The sequence below is a fragment of the Caloenas nicobarica genome, chromosome 5, assembly GCF_036013445.1.
Source record: "Caloenas nicobarica isolate bCalNic1 chromosome 5, bCalNic1.hap1, whole genome shotgun sequence".
In the NCBI taxonomy this organism is placed as follows: domain Eukaryota; kingdom Metazoa; phylum Chordata; class Aves; order Columbiformes; family Columbidae; genus Caloenas; species Caloenas nicobarica.
Genome location: NC_088249.1, coordinates 16,412,237 through 16,427,920, shown reverse-complemented (window position 1 = coordinate 16,427,920; position 15,684 = coordinate 16,412,237). Strand labels below are relative to the sequence as shown.

At 44.0% G+C, this 15,684-nt stretch overlaps 1 protein-coding gene across 1 annotated transcript in view; it reads right to left on the bottom strand.

Moving 5' to 3' along the window:
- ITPK1 (inositol-tetrakisphosphate 1-kinase) overlaps positions 1 to 15,684 on the bottom strand; it is a 149,731-nt gene that overhangs the window by 7,686 nt on the left and 126,361 nt on the right. The window contains exons 6-10 of the mRNA XM_065636543.1: positions 15,304 to 15,402; positions 13,570 to 13,610; positions 8,656 to 8,821; positions 6,392 to 6,459; positions 4,741 to 4,903 (exon numbers count right to left, since the gene is read on the bottom strand). Of these exons, the coding sequence (XP_065492615.1) occupies positions 4,741 to 4,903; positions 6,392 to 6,459; positions 8,656 to 8,821; positions 13,570 to 13,610; positions 15,304 to 15,402 (537 nt within the window). The remainder of the gene's footprint in view (positions 1 to 4,740; positions 4,904 to 6,391; positions 6,460 to 8,655; positions 8,822 to 13,569; positions 13,611 to 15,303; positions 15,403 to 15,684) is intronic.

Here is a 15,684-nt window from a genome sequence, read left to right as displayed (position 1 = left end):
ATGACACTCAGTGTATTTAATGGTCGAAGCTGATTGTTTTAAAATGCCTATAAAAGTATGGTGAAAGTGACCTGGTATTAATACAGGAGACTGAAGCAATAAATAACAGTTTAAAAGTCCCATGTGAATAGCACACATTCACACAGCAACACGTGAGCAGAACCAGAGACCACAAAGTAAATGCATTTTAGAACACTTTTAGTGATGTGATCATAGGGTAGAAAAGTCTCTCAGATCCATAAATAATTAAATTTTATCTCCGCCCTCCTGTAAAGACCAACTGCCTTCAGCAATAAAAACCCAACCTCCTGAAAAACATGACGATAATTTCATCTTAAGAAAAATGTGGTGATTGGTGTATTCATAACCCAATTAACTCTTATTTAGGCTGCTACACTGCCTTCGATTTTATTGCAGCCGGTAACAATTCTTCTAGGTGCTTAGCAGGTCACACAAAATACCAGCAATGCTGGACAACAGGTCCCTGTTTTCTGTTCTCAAAGGCCCATAAACAGGTTCCCCAAACAAACTGGCCATTTCAAAACGTCCCATTTCCCAGCACCTCACACCATAATCCATTGGTCGGCAGGGAGCAACTAGGACTCTACATCCGGTCATGGGAGCCAGAACAAGATCTCCACCTCTTTGACAGAGCTGCTTGTTACGCTTTCTTGCTTATGTAAAAGCCATGGGATTAGCCTTCAAATCTACTCAGAGTGCTTCAAACACCCTGGGAATAAGCCATCTCCATAGTAACAGCTTTAATATTCAGAGAGGAGATCCCTAGTACCCTAGAGTGTTTTGTGTCTGCTCACTGAAAACAAACCACCCTGGTTTGAGGGCACCTGGCAAACTCACGAAGAAGTTACTTCAAATATTTAATGGGAATAAGATGGCCAGTTATTCAGTCTTGAAATCAGCAGATGTTACAGCGTAAGGAAGCTGTACGTATCAGGCAAGCTTACTCTTTGCAAGTCCTCTGCACACTGGGTGTTAAGGCCCAAATAAATCTGCCTTGTCTCTCAGAAGAAACTTCACACACTTGGGAAAAAGAAATGCAAGGAAGAGAGGAAGAGAACTGGGGTGTCTCAGCTCTTGAACCACGGGATGCTTGTGGAAGGCTGCAAACTCTGTTACCTCGCTCTGTTCTCAGGCTGCTGCTGCAATCCTCAAAAAAGGCAAATGTAGGACATCACTGTGCTGTGATGATAAGGAAATCAAGAAGGGCAGATTAAATTACACCTTTAGAAACTACTGGCAATGAATTTGGGGTTCATGTCACACAAGGAATCAGTGGGAGGATATAAGTTTTGCGTGCTTCAAAGCACAAGTTGCACGAATCGTGCTCCAGTCCGTACTACCCTAGCACTGCCCACTGAAACAATTTTGGAAACACCTGTCTACGAGAGGCCTGCATTTTGCTGCGTTGAAAACAGTCTCCAGAGTCCTGTGTCTGAGCATGGATAGGAAGAAAGTCCACCCTGCAATGCATGTGAAAACGAGTACCTGCTCCCCTGAGCTTTGTGGACTTAAGAAATGCCTGTGAGCATTTTTAAGCTAACATTAGAGATGCTACCTGTCTGATTTTTAGGAGAATCTCCCTGATCTAGCACACTCTCTGCTTTTCTGCATCTTCCCTTGGGCAGAGAGAAATGGAAAACACACGTCCTACATTTGCGGTAGCATATTGACACATGCAAAGTGTATGTCCAGATCTGATCCTTCCAGCTGCCACATACATGCACACAGAGCCAGCAGCTCCCCCGTCCTGGTGACAGGCTGCAGAACATGTGCACAAGCTGCTGCTCGGGCTGGGGGAGCTCAGCCACGGCCACAGGACAGCAGGCTATGCAAAGCCTTGTCTCTCAGTTACCTGAGGTCAGACAAACACAAAACCAGCATGGTACATGACTGTGCCCACAGTTAAATATCTCAGCTGGTAACCACAGCTAAATATAGTCCCGGTGGTTTCCCATAGAACAGGAGACAGAAAAGGCATTTTAGACATTTATCTTTAAAATCTTCACAAAGATTTGTTGGTGCTAACGGAGCAGATAACAAATGACATCCTCCTACAGGTGCGTCTGCTCTCAATTCTGATGTTAAACTGATCTCAGGATGACATCCATGGAGTGGCTGGCTCAAATGAGCTTCATGCCTGGTACACACAAAAGACAGCAGACAAGGAAGCCAAGCCTCTGGGCTGTTGGACAAGGCTTTGGTCAGGCCTGGCCCCAAGCGGAAGCTTGAGCTCCCTGAAAGAGTCTGTGAATGCTCCTTAAAGGGCACCTCTTCCCCTCCATTCCCCAAAGCAGTGGTGCAGAAACAATGTGGCAGGTCCCTGAAGTATCTAACTTGGCTCCAGTTTGGCACTACTGCAATCCTTGCAGGAAATGACAGACTTTTTAGCAGGGCCTGTTACAACAGGACAAGGGGTAATGGTTTTAAACTAAGAGAGGGGAGATTCAGGCCAGACATGAGGAAGAAATCTTTTACAATGAGGGTGGTAAAATACTGGAACAGGTTGTGCCCAGAGAAGTGGTTGATGCTCCATTCCTGGAGACATCCAAGGCCAGGCTGGACGGGGACCCTGAGCAACCTGATCTAGTTGAAGATGTCCCTGCTCATCGCAGGGGGGTTGGACTGGATGAGCTTTGAATGTCCCTTCCAACCCAAACTCTTCTATGATTCTGTGATTCTATGATTGACTCCACCAGTGAAGCCAGCCCTTGAAGCTGCTCAGCCTTCAACCATACTCCTTTGGAGGGAGATGCAGCTGGCTGGTCTGAACATGTTTTTGGGCAACAGAATATTCTCTATTGTAACTTTTCTGCTGTCGTATTTGACCCCATTGTTTCTTTGACCTCAGGAACCCTTGAGAGCAGCTCATCTCTCTCAGTTCTGCTACCTTTCACCAGTTTGAAGGCAGTTTTGTCTACGCCCAATCTTCTCCCACATATCTGGTCCCTGCTGCTATCCTCTAGACTTTGTCCAACTGCTCTTCAACCTAACCCACGGTGGTAAATCCAGTAGGTACCTTCACCATCAGAAGAATTCTGTGAGAGACACAATGTAGACCTGTGCACAAGAAGCTTCCCCATGCTCTCAAGTCTCTTGCAAGGACAAAAACACTCTATTAATTCAATGTCTCTTCAAAAACCAATTACTGTGCAGATTGAAATACAGGATTTGGGTTGAATATCAAAAACTATTATCTTAAGGTAGAAGTACAGCAGAGCATGAGGCTGAAGGCAGTTCTGCAAACTTCTGTCACAACAAGAAGACATTACTCATCTTTAAATAGTTAAATTTGCCACTAGTTCTTCCCCAATCTGGACTTTTCAACATTTCAATAAAAGGGGAATTTCAGTCTGTGCAAAGTACCAAATCCGAAACAATACTTGCAAAAACAAAAACCCCAAAACACCAAACCAAAACGCAGGATGCAGGACAGCAAAATAATGTCCTGCATCTTCAAGGCCCAGTGTCTGAAATATAATCCCATTCATAAAGCTGATTTGGCTCCACCTGACACCCAGTTTAGGCTGTTTCTCTGCTCTTGGCAGAAGACTGTTTTCATAGGTCTGCAGATTGCATCAACACCATATGGCGGAACCAAGCTGCAAAGTGACCTGAGAATAGTAGGACAGGAGTTTTAAAAGGAAGACAGCCACTGTGCAGAGACAGGCAAGGCAACACAGGGCAGCAGTGGGACTGGGGATCTGGACTGAAAGACTAAGAAGACTGGGGGCTCGGGGCAAGATCTCTAGATGTAAAGATACCTCAGCCATATTTAAAACTCAAAGTCTTAAATGACAGGTTAAAAAAACGGTAACAGCCTGTGCATGTCTCTCGAAACAAGCATCACTATTCAGGTAATGAGATTCTCAAAGAGAAAAAGCCCATGGAAAGCAGCATCAAATGAGATGATGTATTCTCTTCCTGTGTTAGGCTACTGAGTTTAGCACAAGTGACAGACCACCACTGTCTCCCATTACACACACTTACAACTCCTTTTAACAATTCCAGCAGTTGAGGAGCTTGTTTAGTTGTTTCCAAGACATATGCCGCACTAAAAAAAGTGGAGGTCAAATTTACCTGTTTTCATGTGCTCTATTCTATTGTTTTAATTCAGGATCCACTTATGAGAATCTGCAAGGATACTTAATCCTTTACAGCAACTTTTGTGCACCTACAATTTTAACATCTTCAGATTCCTGGTGTTGTTGCTTTTGTGCACAAAATGTCTTTTCATGGGGAATCAGTTTGCACAGGAAGAGATTTTCAAGGGAACAGTTTGCTGCTTCCACCCCCTCAACACTTTTAATGGCACAGAGTCTGGAAAAAAGATATCTTAAAAGGCTGCCCTAAAATAGAATTTATTATTCTTCTTTTCATCTCCAGAATGAGGAACAGGCTCAGAAAGGCCAGCTCCCAGGACACAGCCTCACGCTTCAGTTCTTGGGCATCCCTTTGCAGGGAAGGGCATGACAGCCATGTTACAGCTGGCTGCTCAAATTTGACCACATCTCCTAAGAGTTAATATTTCAGTAGCAAATTCCATATCTAGATTAGGGTTCTGCCCTTCCCAGATTAAACAGTATCTGATCTCAGAACAATTTGGCTGCTGCTCTCCCGTCCCCACCTGGGAAGCAATGATGTGAGACACCAGCAGTAAAACTTCGCACTAATACACACTGTACCATTTCCACAAAGCACGAGTGCAAAGGTCTTTCTCACCTGGGAATGCATTTATATCAATGACTGCGTGCTGCCCGGTCTGATTGTTGATGATGATATCAATTCCAAAGAGGGAAACTCCCAGAGCTTGCCGCAGCGCCTTAGAGATTTCCCGGATGACGTCGTCATTTGGCCGTTCAAATACTCCTTCGATTTTATCCAGCTATAGTGGAAAAGGACACATTACTAAGTGACTCCAAAACAGTCTCTTTAGTGGAAAGATCGATTTTCAGAGGTTTCCAGGTGCATATCCATCAAATCTAATTGCAGAGAACCGGTGGCATGAAACAGAGAAAGACACCAGAGAGAAACTGCTTTCATAATTCAGAATCCTACCTATACTGGAAGTTCACCTGCTCTAAAGCACCTAGTTCTTCCTTTTCATATTGGTGCAGCTCCTCGAGAGACATAGCTGTATAGGACTGAATGACAAATCAGACTCGCTATTTTAAGTACTTGATCTACACCTTAAAAAACAAAATGCAGCTGGTGTGTTTAACCCTGTGCTGCAAATATTGTGGATATCATCCTGCTATTTCAACGTAGACTAAGGCCCGTGTTAAAGGACTGATAAGCCAGACTCCTGCTGTTAGTCTCATTTGAGCCACACAACACAACTCAGCTGGTATCTTCAGGACAGAGGCTAATTCAAAGTAGTATCTTTTATGTGGGTTTTCATGTATAAGTTACTCTACAAACATTTATTAGGATGAAAACCTCAGGTTATTTATGACTGGAAGATGTAATCTTTTTCATTTTTTAAACAACAGCTTATGCAGCAGAAGTATGCTGTCATGCCTACAGAAGGGTGTCTGGAGTGTGTATGAGAGAGATGGCAGGTAAACCACACGAGCATATACACTCTAAGTTTGAAAGTAAATTTAGCCATAAAGGGATTTATGACTAGCAAAATTACAGCTATAATATTTAGCATGCCCATCCCATCAGTGTTGCACACAAATTTAATCATTGCTGACTATGAAACTACTCCCCAAAAGAGCTTGTGAAACAGAAAAGAATCTGGAGACTCAGAGATTGAAAGGACCCAGTCCTGTAAAGTGACTTTCACAGCAGCTGAGTGCCTGAGAACTTCTTAGTTTTTATAGGTGCAAAAGCTTATTAAAAGGACTGGCAATGCAAGCATGAAACTGTCAGCGTGCTGGCACTGCTGGACTCGGAAGACACCCAGAAATGGTTCCATGGCCACAGCTCGGGTGTGCTCACACCGCAGACAGATACGGCCCTCTGTGGCCCTGCCCAAGGCAATTTCTCTCCTTGAATTTTCACCGTTTGTCTTTCCTCACAGAACTGAGTCCTAGAAGGATGATTTATGCTTATTAAGCTCTCTGGACAGGAAAAGGCCAGGCATTTGCATTCAGAACCTCCTTCTTCCCTTTGCCTAGAGTACCCCTGGGGAGCCTATGCCTGGCAAGCAGCACAGCCCTGCTGCATCAGTGCTTCCTCACCGGAGCTCGGTGAGGAACACCACAGGGACACACAGTCATGCTGGTTCGTTGTACCAAACAGACCTCAGCCTGCAACACAGAAGCAGACAACTTGTGAAGGAGAGTCACTACCTCCTACCACTTCAACAAGAAGGACTAGATAGTTTTCCAGCCGCACTAGAGGAAAAAAGACCGAGTGTACTTACTGCTGTTAAGACAGATGAAGATTCTGGCTTTGAAACATTGTGGCTGTTGAAAAATATTGATTCTCTGTCTGGAATTAAAAGCAAGTTGTAAATAACTTTATACCAGGTTTTAATTTCCAAAGGATTAGTGCAAGGAACAGCAGATGGCACTACAGCCCTGGAATCCAGACTTGATCCCCACTGGGCAGTCCCCACCAACCCACCCACAGGACCCTACTGCCTGTGGGCATTCACCTGCCTGCACAGGCAGGGACCCACGGCCGGGTCACCCTCGGACCACAGATAAACAGAACCGCATGGGGTTAATAAAAAACAGTTTCCTTCACCAGAGCCAATTATCTAAGTTCAGTAAGGTAACGATGTTAATTGCTACCAATTTGCTATACTCAAAGCGACAGTTCCAATGGGAAGGCATGTGGTTGAAGGCAGAGGCTGTGCTCACTGCAGGCAGCAGATTGACAGCACCCAGGGTACACCCAGATCCCTGGGAACCTGGGGAGGGCACTGTCACCAAGCGGGAGAGCAGTAAATTTAACGGTCAGGACTCACCCTCCCCTTTAGAGGCACCACAGGAGACACCCTGAGGTGACAGAAGCCACTAACACACTGCAGCAGAAACCATGGGGAGAATTGTACCAGCACCTCTCACCCCACTCCCTTTGTGCTGGAGGTTTTACTGGTGGGGAGAAACCCACCACAACACGTCTCCCCTTGGGATTCCCACCACAGAAGACCAATGGCATCATACAGACAACCCACAAGGGAACACCAGGACCAAAGTCTCAGCACGCAGGCGGCACCTGCAGTAGAATATTTATGCTATGCTGGTCTCCCTGAGCATTTAAGAGCAGCCACGAGGCTGCATATGATACAGATGGGGGAGCTGTGAAAACCAAATCCTCTCACCAGCCTGACACCACCATATACTCTGCCTGCCTTTCCTCCCGTTCAGAAAGGCCCGGTACTTTCAGACAGCCGGCTGCTGGAGTGCCTCACAGCCTCCAGATCCGCTTCACTGTCAGATCTGTCTGGTCAGGTGCACGTAGCACAGCCCACTTAAACTCTCCTCATGAGGGTAGGGAAGCCAGACATTTCTTATGCTAATCCGCCCACAAAACTTATTTTTGTGTAGGTTTCTGGACAACTTTCAAGTCTTACACCTACAGATGAGACATTAACTAAGGCATTTTTAGAAAGATGCCTTAAAACATTCTCTTCCAGCAAAAGAACAGACCAACTGTCCTAGTAGTTCATATAAACACAGATTCTGGCCTACTTAATTTGATCAGGACATACAACAGACCTAAATGTAAATACAGGCATACATACCTACAGACAGGGACTTTTACTAGGAACCTACTTTACATATACTAACGAAATTCATATTTGTGTGCAGAATGCAATGACAAGCACACATGGACATACTAAGATCAGCAGAAACCACTACGAAAGTGACAAGAAACTGGCACTTGTTAATGAATTTCCTTTAGATTGATACATTCTCCCCTCCTATCCCCACCTCCTGGATTCGTCCAGTTGCAGGGAGATCATGGTCCCATCCATGCCCTGCTAATTTCTTCTTCCTTCTGAAGGCCTGTAGAATGCAGTTCTCAGGAAACCAGCTTTTTTCCATTAAGGAAATTTTAGTAACCTTTAACGAAAACCCTTCAAGCGCTGCTGTCTAGTGACATATAGGAGGATTTCTGTCCTCACTGATGTCCATTCCTCCCTCCCCCCAACACAGCTGGTATCTACAAAGCAAAGGACACTTCCCACCAAGGTTTACCACACTGCGCCTCACATGAACAGAGAGGCTCGTTTAGGGGCGAGCACAAGCAATCTTTAAACACACATATATAATCAAGGTAAAAATAGGGAGAGGAAGTTCTGAAATGATGGAATCCAGGAAATTCTCTCCAAAGCACATCTATAAACAGACTCCGGAACAAATGACACGTGAACTTACTATGAAATTAGAGAATTTCTCTCCCTCCCTCCCTTTCCACATGACATAAAACACTGTTTCTAACAGGTAAGGCTCGGGTTACTGTTGCATAAATATTTACTATACAAATGTCATTTGTGTGTATTCCAGAGCAGATGAGTTATCTCCCTTCCTATTGAAATAATACAGTAGAGGAAACATGGTATGAAAGAACCAGCTGCCTTCACTTCAGTAGCCTTTTCAAATATATTTTTCTTTTGAGTTGTTTGCTGCCAAGGCTCTGAGAACTGACATTTCTTTCTAAATAAGCAAAAAGTACCTGAGATTCCTGCAGAGAAGTTCTTTAAAGATGGTCTTTTCACCACCGTGTAGGATTCCCCAACCACGAAGACTTTATAGAGCACGGCATTGTGATTGATGAAGCTCTGAATGACGCAAGGGGGTCGGACAGCTTTCAGGCCCTCCTGGTTGAAGATGATCGCCATCTGGAAACACACACACAGTTATGCACAGGTCTTTCAATAATTTCACGCTTACCCACGACCTGACTAGCAGTGAGGGGCAACATCTACTGGTGGATATATAGTGACCATGTGTGAATTCGTTCTCAGCGGCGAGGCCTATTTCATTACATTTCATTTCACTGACATACAATTCCTCAAACACTCCTGGCAGGGCAAGTTTCATTTTCGATCAAGATTTTTTTCTCAGCTCTTTGCAAATTCATTTTCTGCTTTTAGTTGGTAAGCTACTGCAACTACAGGTACAACAAAAGGGTAAAACATTTGACGTACACGGATGACAAAGTCTGCATTGAATACAAGTGTGTACCATGGGAACAACCGAAGGAACAGCTCTATGTACTAACTGTAAGAGTTCTTCCCCACAGCTTTTTTTCCTGTGGTTTGGTTTAGTCCAGTTGCAATGGCTTAAGCATCAGGGTTTCACCCACATCACCAGAGAACTTTTTCAGACTCAGTAGTTCTTACTGCTAGCAAATGCCAGCCTAATGATTTTCTTGGCTTGGTGTCACCCCATTATTCCAAATGGATAGTCCTCTGGAAGGGACTGGAACAAATATGTCAAAAGGGAAGACATTTATAGGGCCTGAATGATGAACAGCTACCTTAAACATCATGGAAGCAAGACTGGAAGGTGCAGAGAAGTACTTTGATGAGCCAGTATATATTCAGAACATGCTACGCTGCTCTCTCCATCGATCCCTTCATTACCATATTTACATGCATCTATGATTATCATAACTGTGGTGCCACATTTTGCAGGTTTGTTGGAGTATGGATGCTGCCATGGCTTCTATGCAGAATGGGCAGCAAGCACCGTTCTGGCACAGGGGGTGAAATTACTTTATACCCGTGTGCCCCTACACAGCAGTGAGAATAAATTTGGGTTTGCTTGCCATCCTCAAAGTCCTGAAAAAGTTGTGTTCTACTTATCTGAATATTAACCTCTCTTCATCACTTCAGTGATATTGGGCCTTGTTATCCAGGGTGGCAGAAGGGCATGTTGGTAGTCAGGTGAATACGAGTAAGGACTGTCCAAGGTCAGAGAACCTGACATACATTTTATCTTCCTTTCCTGTGGGCAAAACTCCCTCCCACCAGTAAGGATGCTTTGGTTAGAGCACCTTCCCCCTCTGAAGAGCCTTGACGACAACAGCTAACCATGCAAGCCTTGAGCCTGACGCCTGCCTCAATCAGTCCAGGATGCATAACACTTGCCAGAAAAGTTCCTAAGCTCTGAAACACAAGTTTTTTCTTATGCCTGTAAGTGTTTTCTCACTGGCCTGCTTGGGTCTAGTCTTTTACTCGGGATGCAAGACAGTCCAGAGCAACTACGAGAATTCCTGTGGGTCCCACGGTGACTCCACAGAGATATACAAAATAAAATTGGAGCTTCCTGCCTCAGCATGGTGCAGATGAGTTATACTGCTTGCTCACTCTTTCCATATGCTGCTTGGCAGTGTTTGTGTCTTCTGAGATTAGCTGTATCTTAGTGAAGAAAGGGTCACTAGAAGGATTTTACAAAGAAACTTTACCACTTTGTGCTCTCTCTCCTATATTACATATGATCGGCTGCTCATTTAATGTATGCTGTGCTTGCAGACTGAGTTTTTGCTAGCACCTCTGTTTGTCCCTGTAATGAAAACAGTACATATAATAGGTTTTGCTGTTCAAAAACAGCCATGGTAAATGATGTAGTGATTACATATTCTTAGTTAGAAGTCTGACCACATATTTGTCCTTATTCCCCCTTATCTGATAGACCACTTTAGGTCATATAACTGGCTGCACACATGCACAATGACTCAGTAGATGAACATTTTCTGAGTTCAAGTCAATGCATGCATTCAATACCTACTTGCGGTTGATATTCTTACTCTGTCTCTATTATACCAGATGCTATCTCTCTGACAGCACAGAGAGAACCTGTGAGTGGTAACGACCTGGGCAAGAAACCTATTCTAGGCACCAGAATCATCCATCAAGATGATTCACAGCAACAACATCATCATACCTAATTAGTTTCTCACTGGTGGCAAGAAACACTGCTCTTTCCTCCTCCTTTGTAGAATGTTGGCATTATAGTATGTACAACATCATACTGGCAAGAACTGTGCTGTTCCTATAGTGTTTTCTTCAAGTATTAGTTAATTAATCCCCATAAACCACACCTTCACAAGATGAGCAAGTAGTTATTATCCTATTTAGAAGTGTGGCAAGCTAGAGAGTTTATCTTCAAGGCACTGAATTGACCCAGGCTGCTGGAAACCATATGAAACTTCACTTCTGAAAAACTCTGCCAACAGCCCCATGGACCAGCACACAACACATATAACGCCCAGGGTGTTGTGTTATACTGGCTCACTGTGATGTCTCATGGATTTTAACATGCATGAGTACAGCTCCAAGAATTCGCTTGTAGGCTGCACTTGCTCTTTGTCATCCAGCACAGACCTGCTGCATCCAGCAGTAACATGGGAACAATACTTTGTATCATCATTTCCAAATGGCATTCCTCATTATAAATGCAGAGCTCCTTTGAAGGCAAAACAAAACATTTGGCACTGAGAATTTTTACTGATAATGTCTGTAAGGAATTCAGTCTCAAAAAACACAGTGATGTTCTGCCTTTTCATTCCTGTCTGCTTGGCACTTAGAAAAAGAGTCATTCTGGACACGTTTCTTCAGGTTATGGGTCTCAATGATGTCTCACAGCAGCTTTACTGAAGCTCAGCTATGTTCTGACCTGCTGGCAGCTGGAAGGACAACCTTCAGGTATCACTTCTGTTGAAGTCTAACAAATGGTGCTGGAAAAGTGGGTTTCAAGTGCTGAGCTGGCCAATGTGACTTCTAGTGCAGAGGCCATGTAGAAGTGTGGGAGAAGAAGACTAATTGACAGCACCTTGGTTTAACTAGCTCGTGTTTTCACAGCAAAATGTTGAGCCTGCCAGCCTTGGCTGGCACCAAACCCAAACTCAAGCCTGCACTGTCGGCTGTCCTTGTTAGCTGGTACTTGAACTTTCTGAATAGTCATCTTATGAAGAAAAGCAGGTTTCTGGTCAGGCTGTGTTCTACTTCCAGTGTTAGCTCTGCTGTGGGAATATCTCTACAAAAAATGAAGTGATATACCAAAAGCCAAAGGAGTCATTAATAAAACAGGCAACTATTTTTTGCTTCTAGACCTATGCTCCATCTTTTAGACATATTGTACTGTAAGCAGAGTATTTATTCTATACTTCCCTTGCCATTTATTGACCATAAAATAGCAATTACAAGACAGTTCCTCTCTGATCATAAATATACTTTTGGATCACTCCTGAGAACTCAGCAACTCCAAAAGTGACTACTACTACTAGCTATGTAAAGTAACACACAAGACTCCAGGCTTTTTTCCAGAGGTCCTCCTAGGACCTAGTCATAAATTCCTGTGATAAAGTGCAGCTTACAACTGTATTTTAGTCTAATTTTTGCTCAGAAAGTGGAATTCTCACAGAAGGCTGAGATATGTCTTCACTGTGTGAAAGAACAGCAAGGAAAGATGCACCAGGAAAACAAAGTCCAAGCCTGACTGGATAAGCACTGAAAGGTTCAAGTATTTCAGGCTGCAGTTGCAGAGGAACCTTTTACAGAAAAATCAACAGGGAGCCTTAAATTAATTCACAACCCAGTCCCCAAGTGTTCTCAGGAATTCTAGCAAAAATTTACAGTGGCTGCTCCAGTAAACTAACAGGAGTGTCTGTCATGCTTGTAAAATGATCCAAGCTGAGGCCTGCATGAAAAATCTAGCTGCATTTTAAAAAGAAGTGCTGGTCACTCAAGATTTCGGCTGTAGGCATTCTGCTCGTCTAGATTTACATTTTACTTCAGGGCCTTCACCTCCCAGAGACGGTGCAGCAACAGAGTGCACATTTCAGAAGCAGCTGGGAAACCTGGACCGACGACCACGTTTTAACAAAGGAAGCCAGGCATTATGAGAGCCAGCAGTGAGGGCTGGATTCTCAAAACTGAGCTGCGGTAAGCAGGAAGGCAGGAAGCACAAATGGAAAATAATTAAAACGCGACTCAGCTTGCCTAAATTTAGAGGAAGCTAGGCTTACAGGGAATGCACTCCTTCCAGGAATACACAACCATTTTAACTGCAATTGCCTTATTGGAAGGAGAGGGAAAGCAGATAGTTCTACCAGTCTTATTCTTCCCACAGCTCCAGTCATGTTATTACAACTGAACATGCCTAGAAATTGTCTCTGTTTGCTTTTTCCTTCCCCTCAACGAGAGGAACCAGCTGGCCTTCACTCATACTTCTGCTTCATCTGCAGCACTAAACCATTTCTCACCTGCCCCACATACATGCCGGAAGAGAAACATGGGGTGGAAACATCACTTAGTGTGAGCTCCCACCAAAGGAGAAGCTGAAGGAGATTCCCTGCAGACAGAGATGACTGGAGATCACAAACTGCTAGAAGAAACTAGATGACAGAAGCCAGAAACCACTAGAAAGAACTTCCATGTCAAGAGGTTAAAGTCATATTTAAATTAATTTCAGGTAGATCTGAAAAAATACTGGTGTAATAAACACAAGGGAGAGGCGGGGGAAGGGAACTCATTTGGGCATAGCCCTCATTCTGCCTGCTACAGCATCGGAAAACACCAGCCAAACCACCCTGGAGGGACTGGAAGCAGGAGGATAACATTGCAAAAGGTTTTTAACTCACCTCATGAGAGTTGGTTCCATGGGCCACTCTGGTTTTACAAACTGGGTAAATAAAAAAGAAAAAACAATGCACCAGTGAAACAGGACACACGAAATCCATTCCCACCCACAAGTGCAAACACTGGAGTTCACCAGACCAAGGCATTGACTGTGGCAGATACCAATGACAGTCTCTGCTAGAACAGTGCCCTCAACCACCGCAAAGCTTGGCTTGCTTCAAGTCCTACTCTCTCATCTCCTCCCTGCAACTGACATGCAAGCAGAGGTCATTTTAGGACTGGATAGAGATGCAAAGCATCAGCTAAGAAGTTAGCACCAGTACTGGTATTGCCGTCCTGCCTGCTCAGAGGGCATCTTCACAAGTACCTGTTTTTGCCTGAAGCTGGAGCTACTTCACAGGTACCACAAAATACCGCTGTCCTGAAAATGAGGGAACCGGGACACAGTGTGGAAACAAACTTCTTTTCCTACCTCCCTGGTTTAGGGGAAGAGGAGGAAAGCAAATGGGCTGAGCCAAAGAAAGATACAACATATTTTTCTGCAGGCAACCATAGAGGGGGACAAAAAAAGTAGAAGAAGCCCAGCAGTCCTTACTCCTTCATATTCCTTATCTGCTCTATATATCCTGGTTCTCAGCTCCATCCTAAAACCAGTAAAAGCAAAGCAACAACATGCTCCTGCTATTATGAAACTAGAGAAGAGCTTAAGACCCTGGGACTCACACAATGACTAAATTCGATGTTATTTATATGTTAAATAGAGGAGATGAAAACTTGCAAGGTGTGGGGGAGTGCATAGGACAAGACTTCCTTGGGAGAAGACAGAAAGAGCACTTTGACAATATCATATTCTATAGATTTGCAATGTTATGTTTTAATTTCATCATCATTTAGAGGAGTTGATCCAGGCCTTCTGAATGTAGGGGCTACGCTGCTGAGCGCTGAGCATGAGCCGGCCTGTATAGAGAGACAATGTGCAGGGGTGAGGAAGGGCGGCCAAAGCCATTCAGTGGGCTTTAGATTACTGCTTCACAGTCTAGCTTCAGGAGACCTGCCTCATTTCGGAGAGTGATGGCAGGGACACAAAAACATGCTTTTTCCACATGACTTTACCTCTGAACTTTACATATGAGACAGTACTGAGGGAACAAACACGGACTAACCAATTCTGCTCACTTTATACTACAAGGAATCAAATAAAGGAACAAATTAAAACACAAGACCCCCAACAAAACTTGCTACAAAGCAACAAACAGTTCGTAGCAGCTGTTTGAGGCTGTGGGCCCTTGAAGCCTGCTATCAGTGGTCATTTTTACGCTCTTTCTTCTACCCTCTAAGATTATCTTTGTAGTCAGAACCAGGGAAAGGAAGGGATCCGTGAAAAAAAGCAGGTAGTCAGCAAGGCAGTGACAGCTGGCAGGAGAAACTTCTTGCACAAGTTCAGGGCAAGAGGCTAACTTTGTTAGAACTATTAGCATTTCCCAGGAACACATTTACGGTAGCGAGCTGTTTAAAGTAAGGAACACCAATAAAAGGCAAAGTAAAAGCCGACAGGGAGGGGTTTTGCTCCACATTCCAAGCAGAATGCTTCAGAGCATTTGTTTCAGGAAGGTTTTAACATCCCTGGCACTTTGGCAATGAAACCCACACTCCTACAGTGTTGACTATGTCTTGGGGGATGCATGTGCAATATTCAGAACCTACTAGAAGCACAAAGGAAAAGCCCATGTACATACTGAATGGGAATGCCAGTCCATTCTTCTCTATAAGCTGCAAAGTATCTTCTCCACAGGCACTTGTCAGCTCCATAAAAGGTGGTGAACAGATTCTCTCATCTGCAAGACAAAAAAAAGACTCAAATGGAGATGAGGTGTTTAGCTTCTCAGCTGCATCATTACCAGCTGTCTCCATGCTAACTGCTTCTTGATAGTGAGCTTTAACAGTTGACACTAAAGCAGCAGAAAGATTCTCAACCAGGCCTGAATTTGGGTTTCTAGAAACATTTCACAATGTGAAAGGTCCAATTTTCGGATAATCTAAATGGAAATATAAAGCCCGTATTTTCACAGGCAGCAAAAACGATCACCTGATTAGGAATATGTAGCTGCACAAGGCTC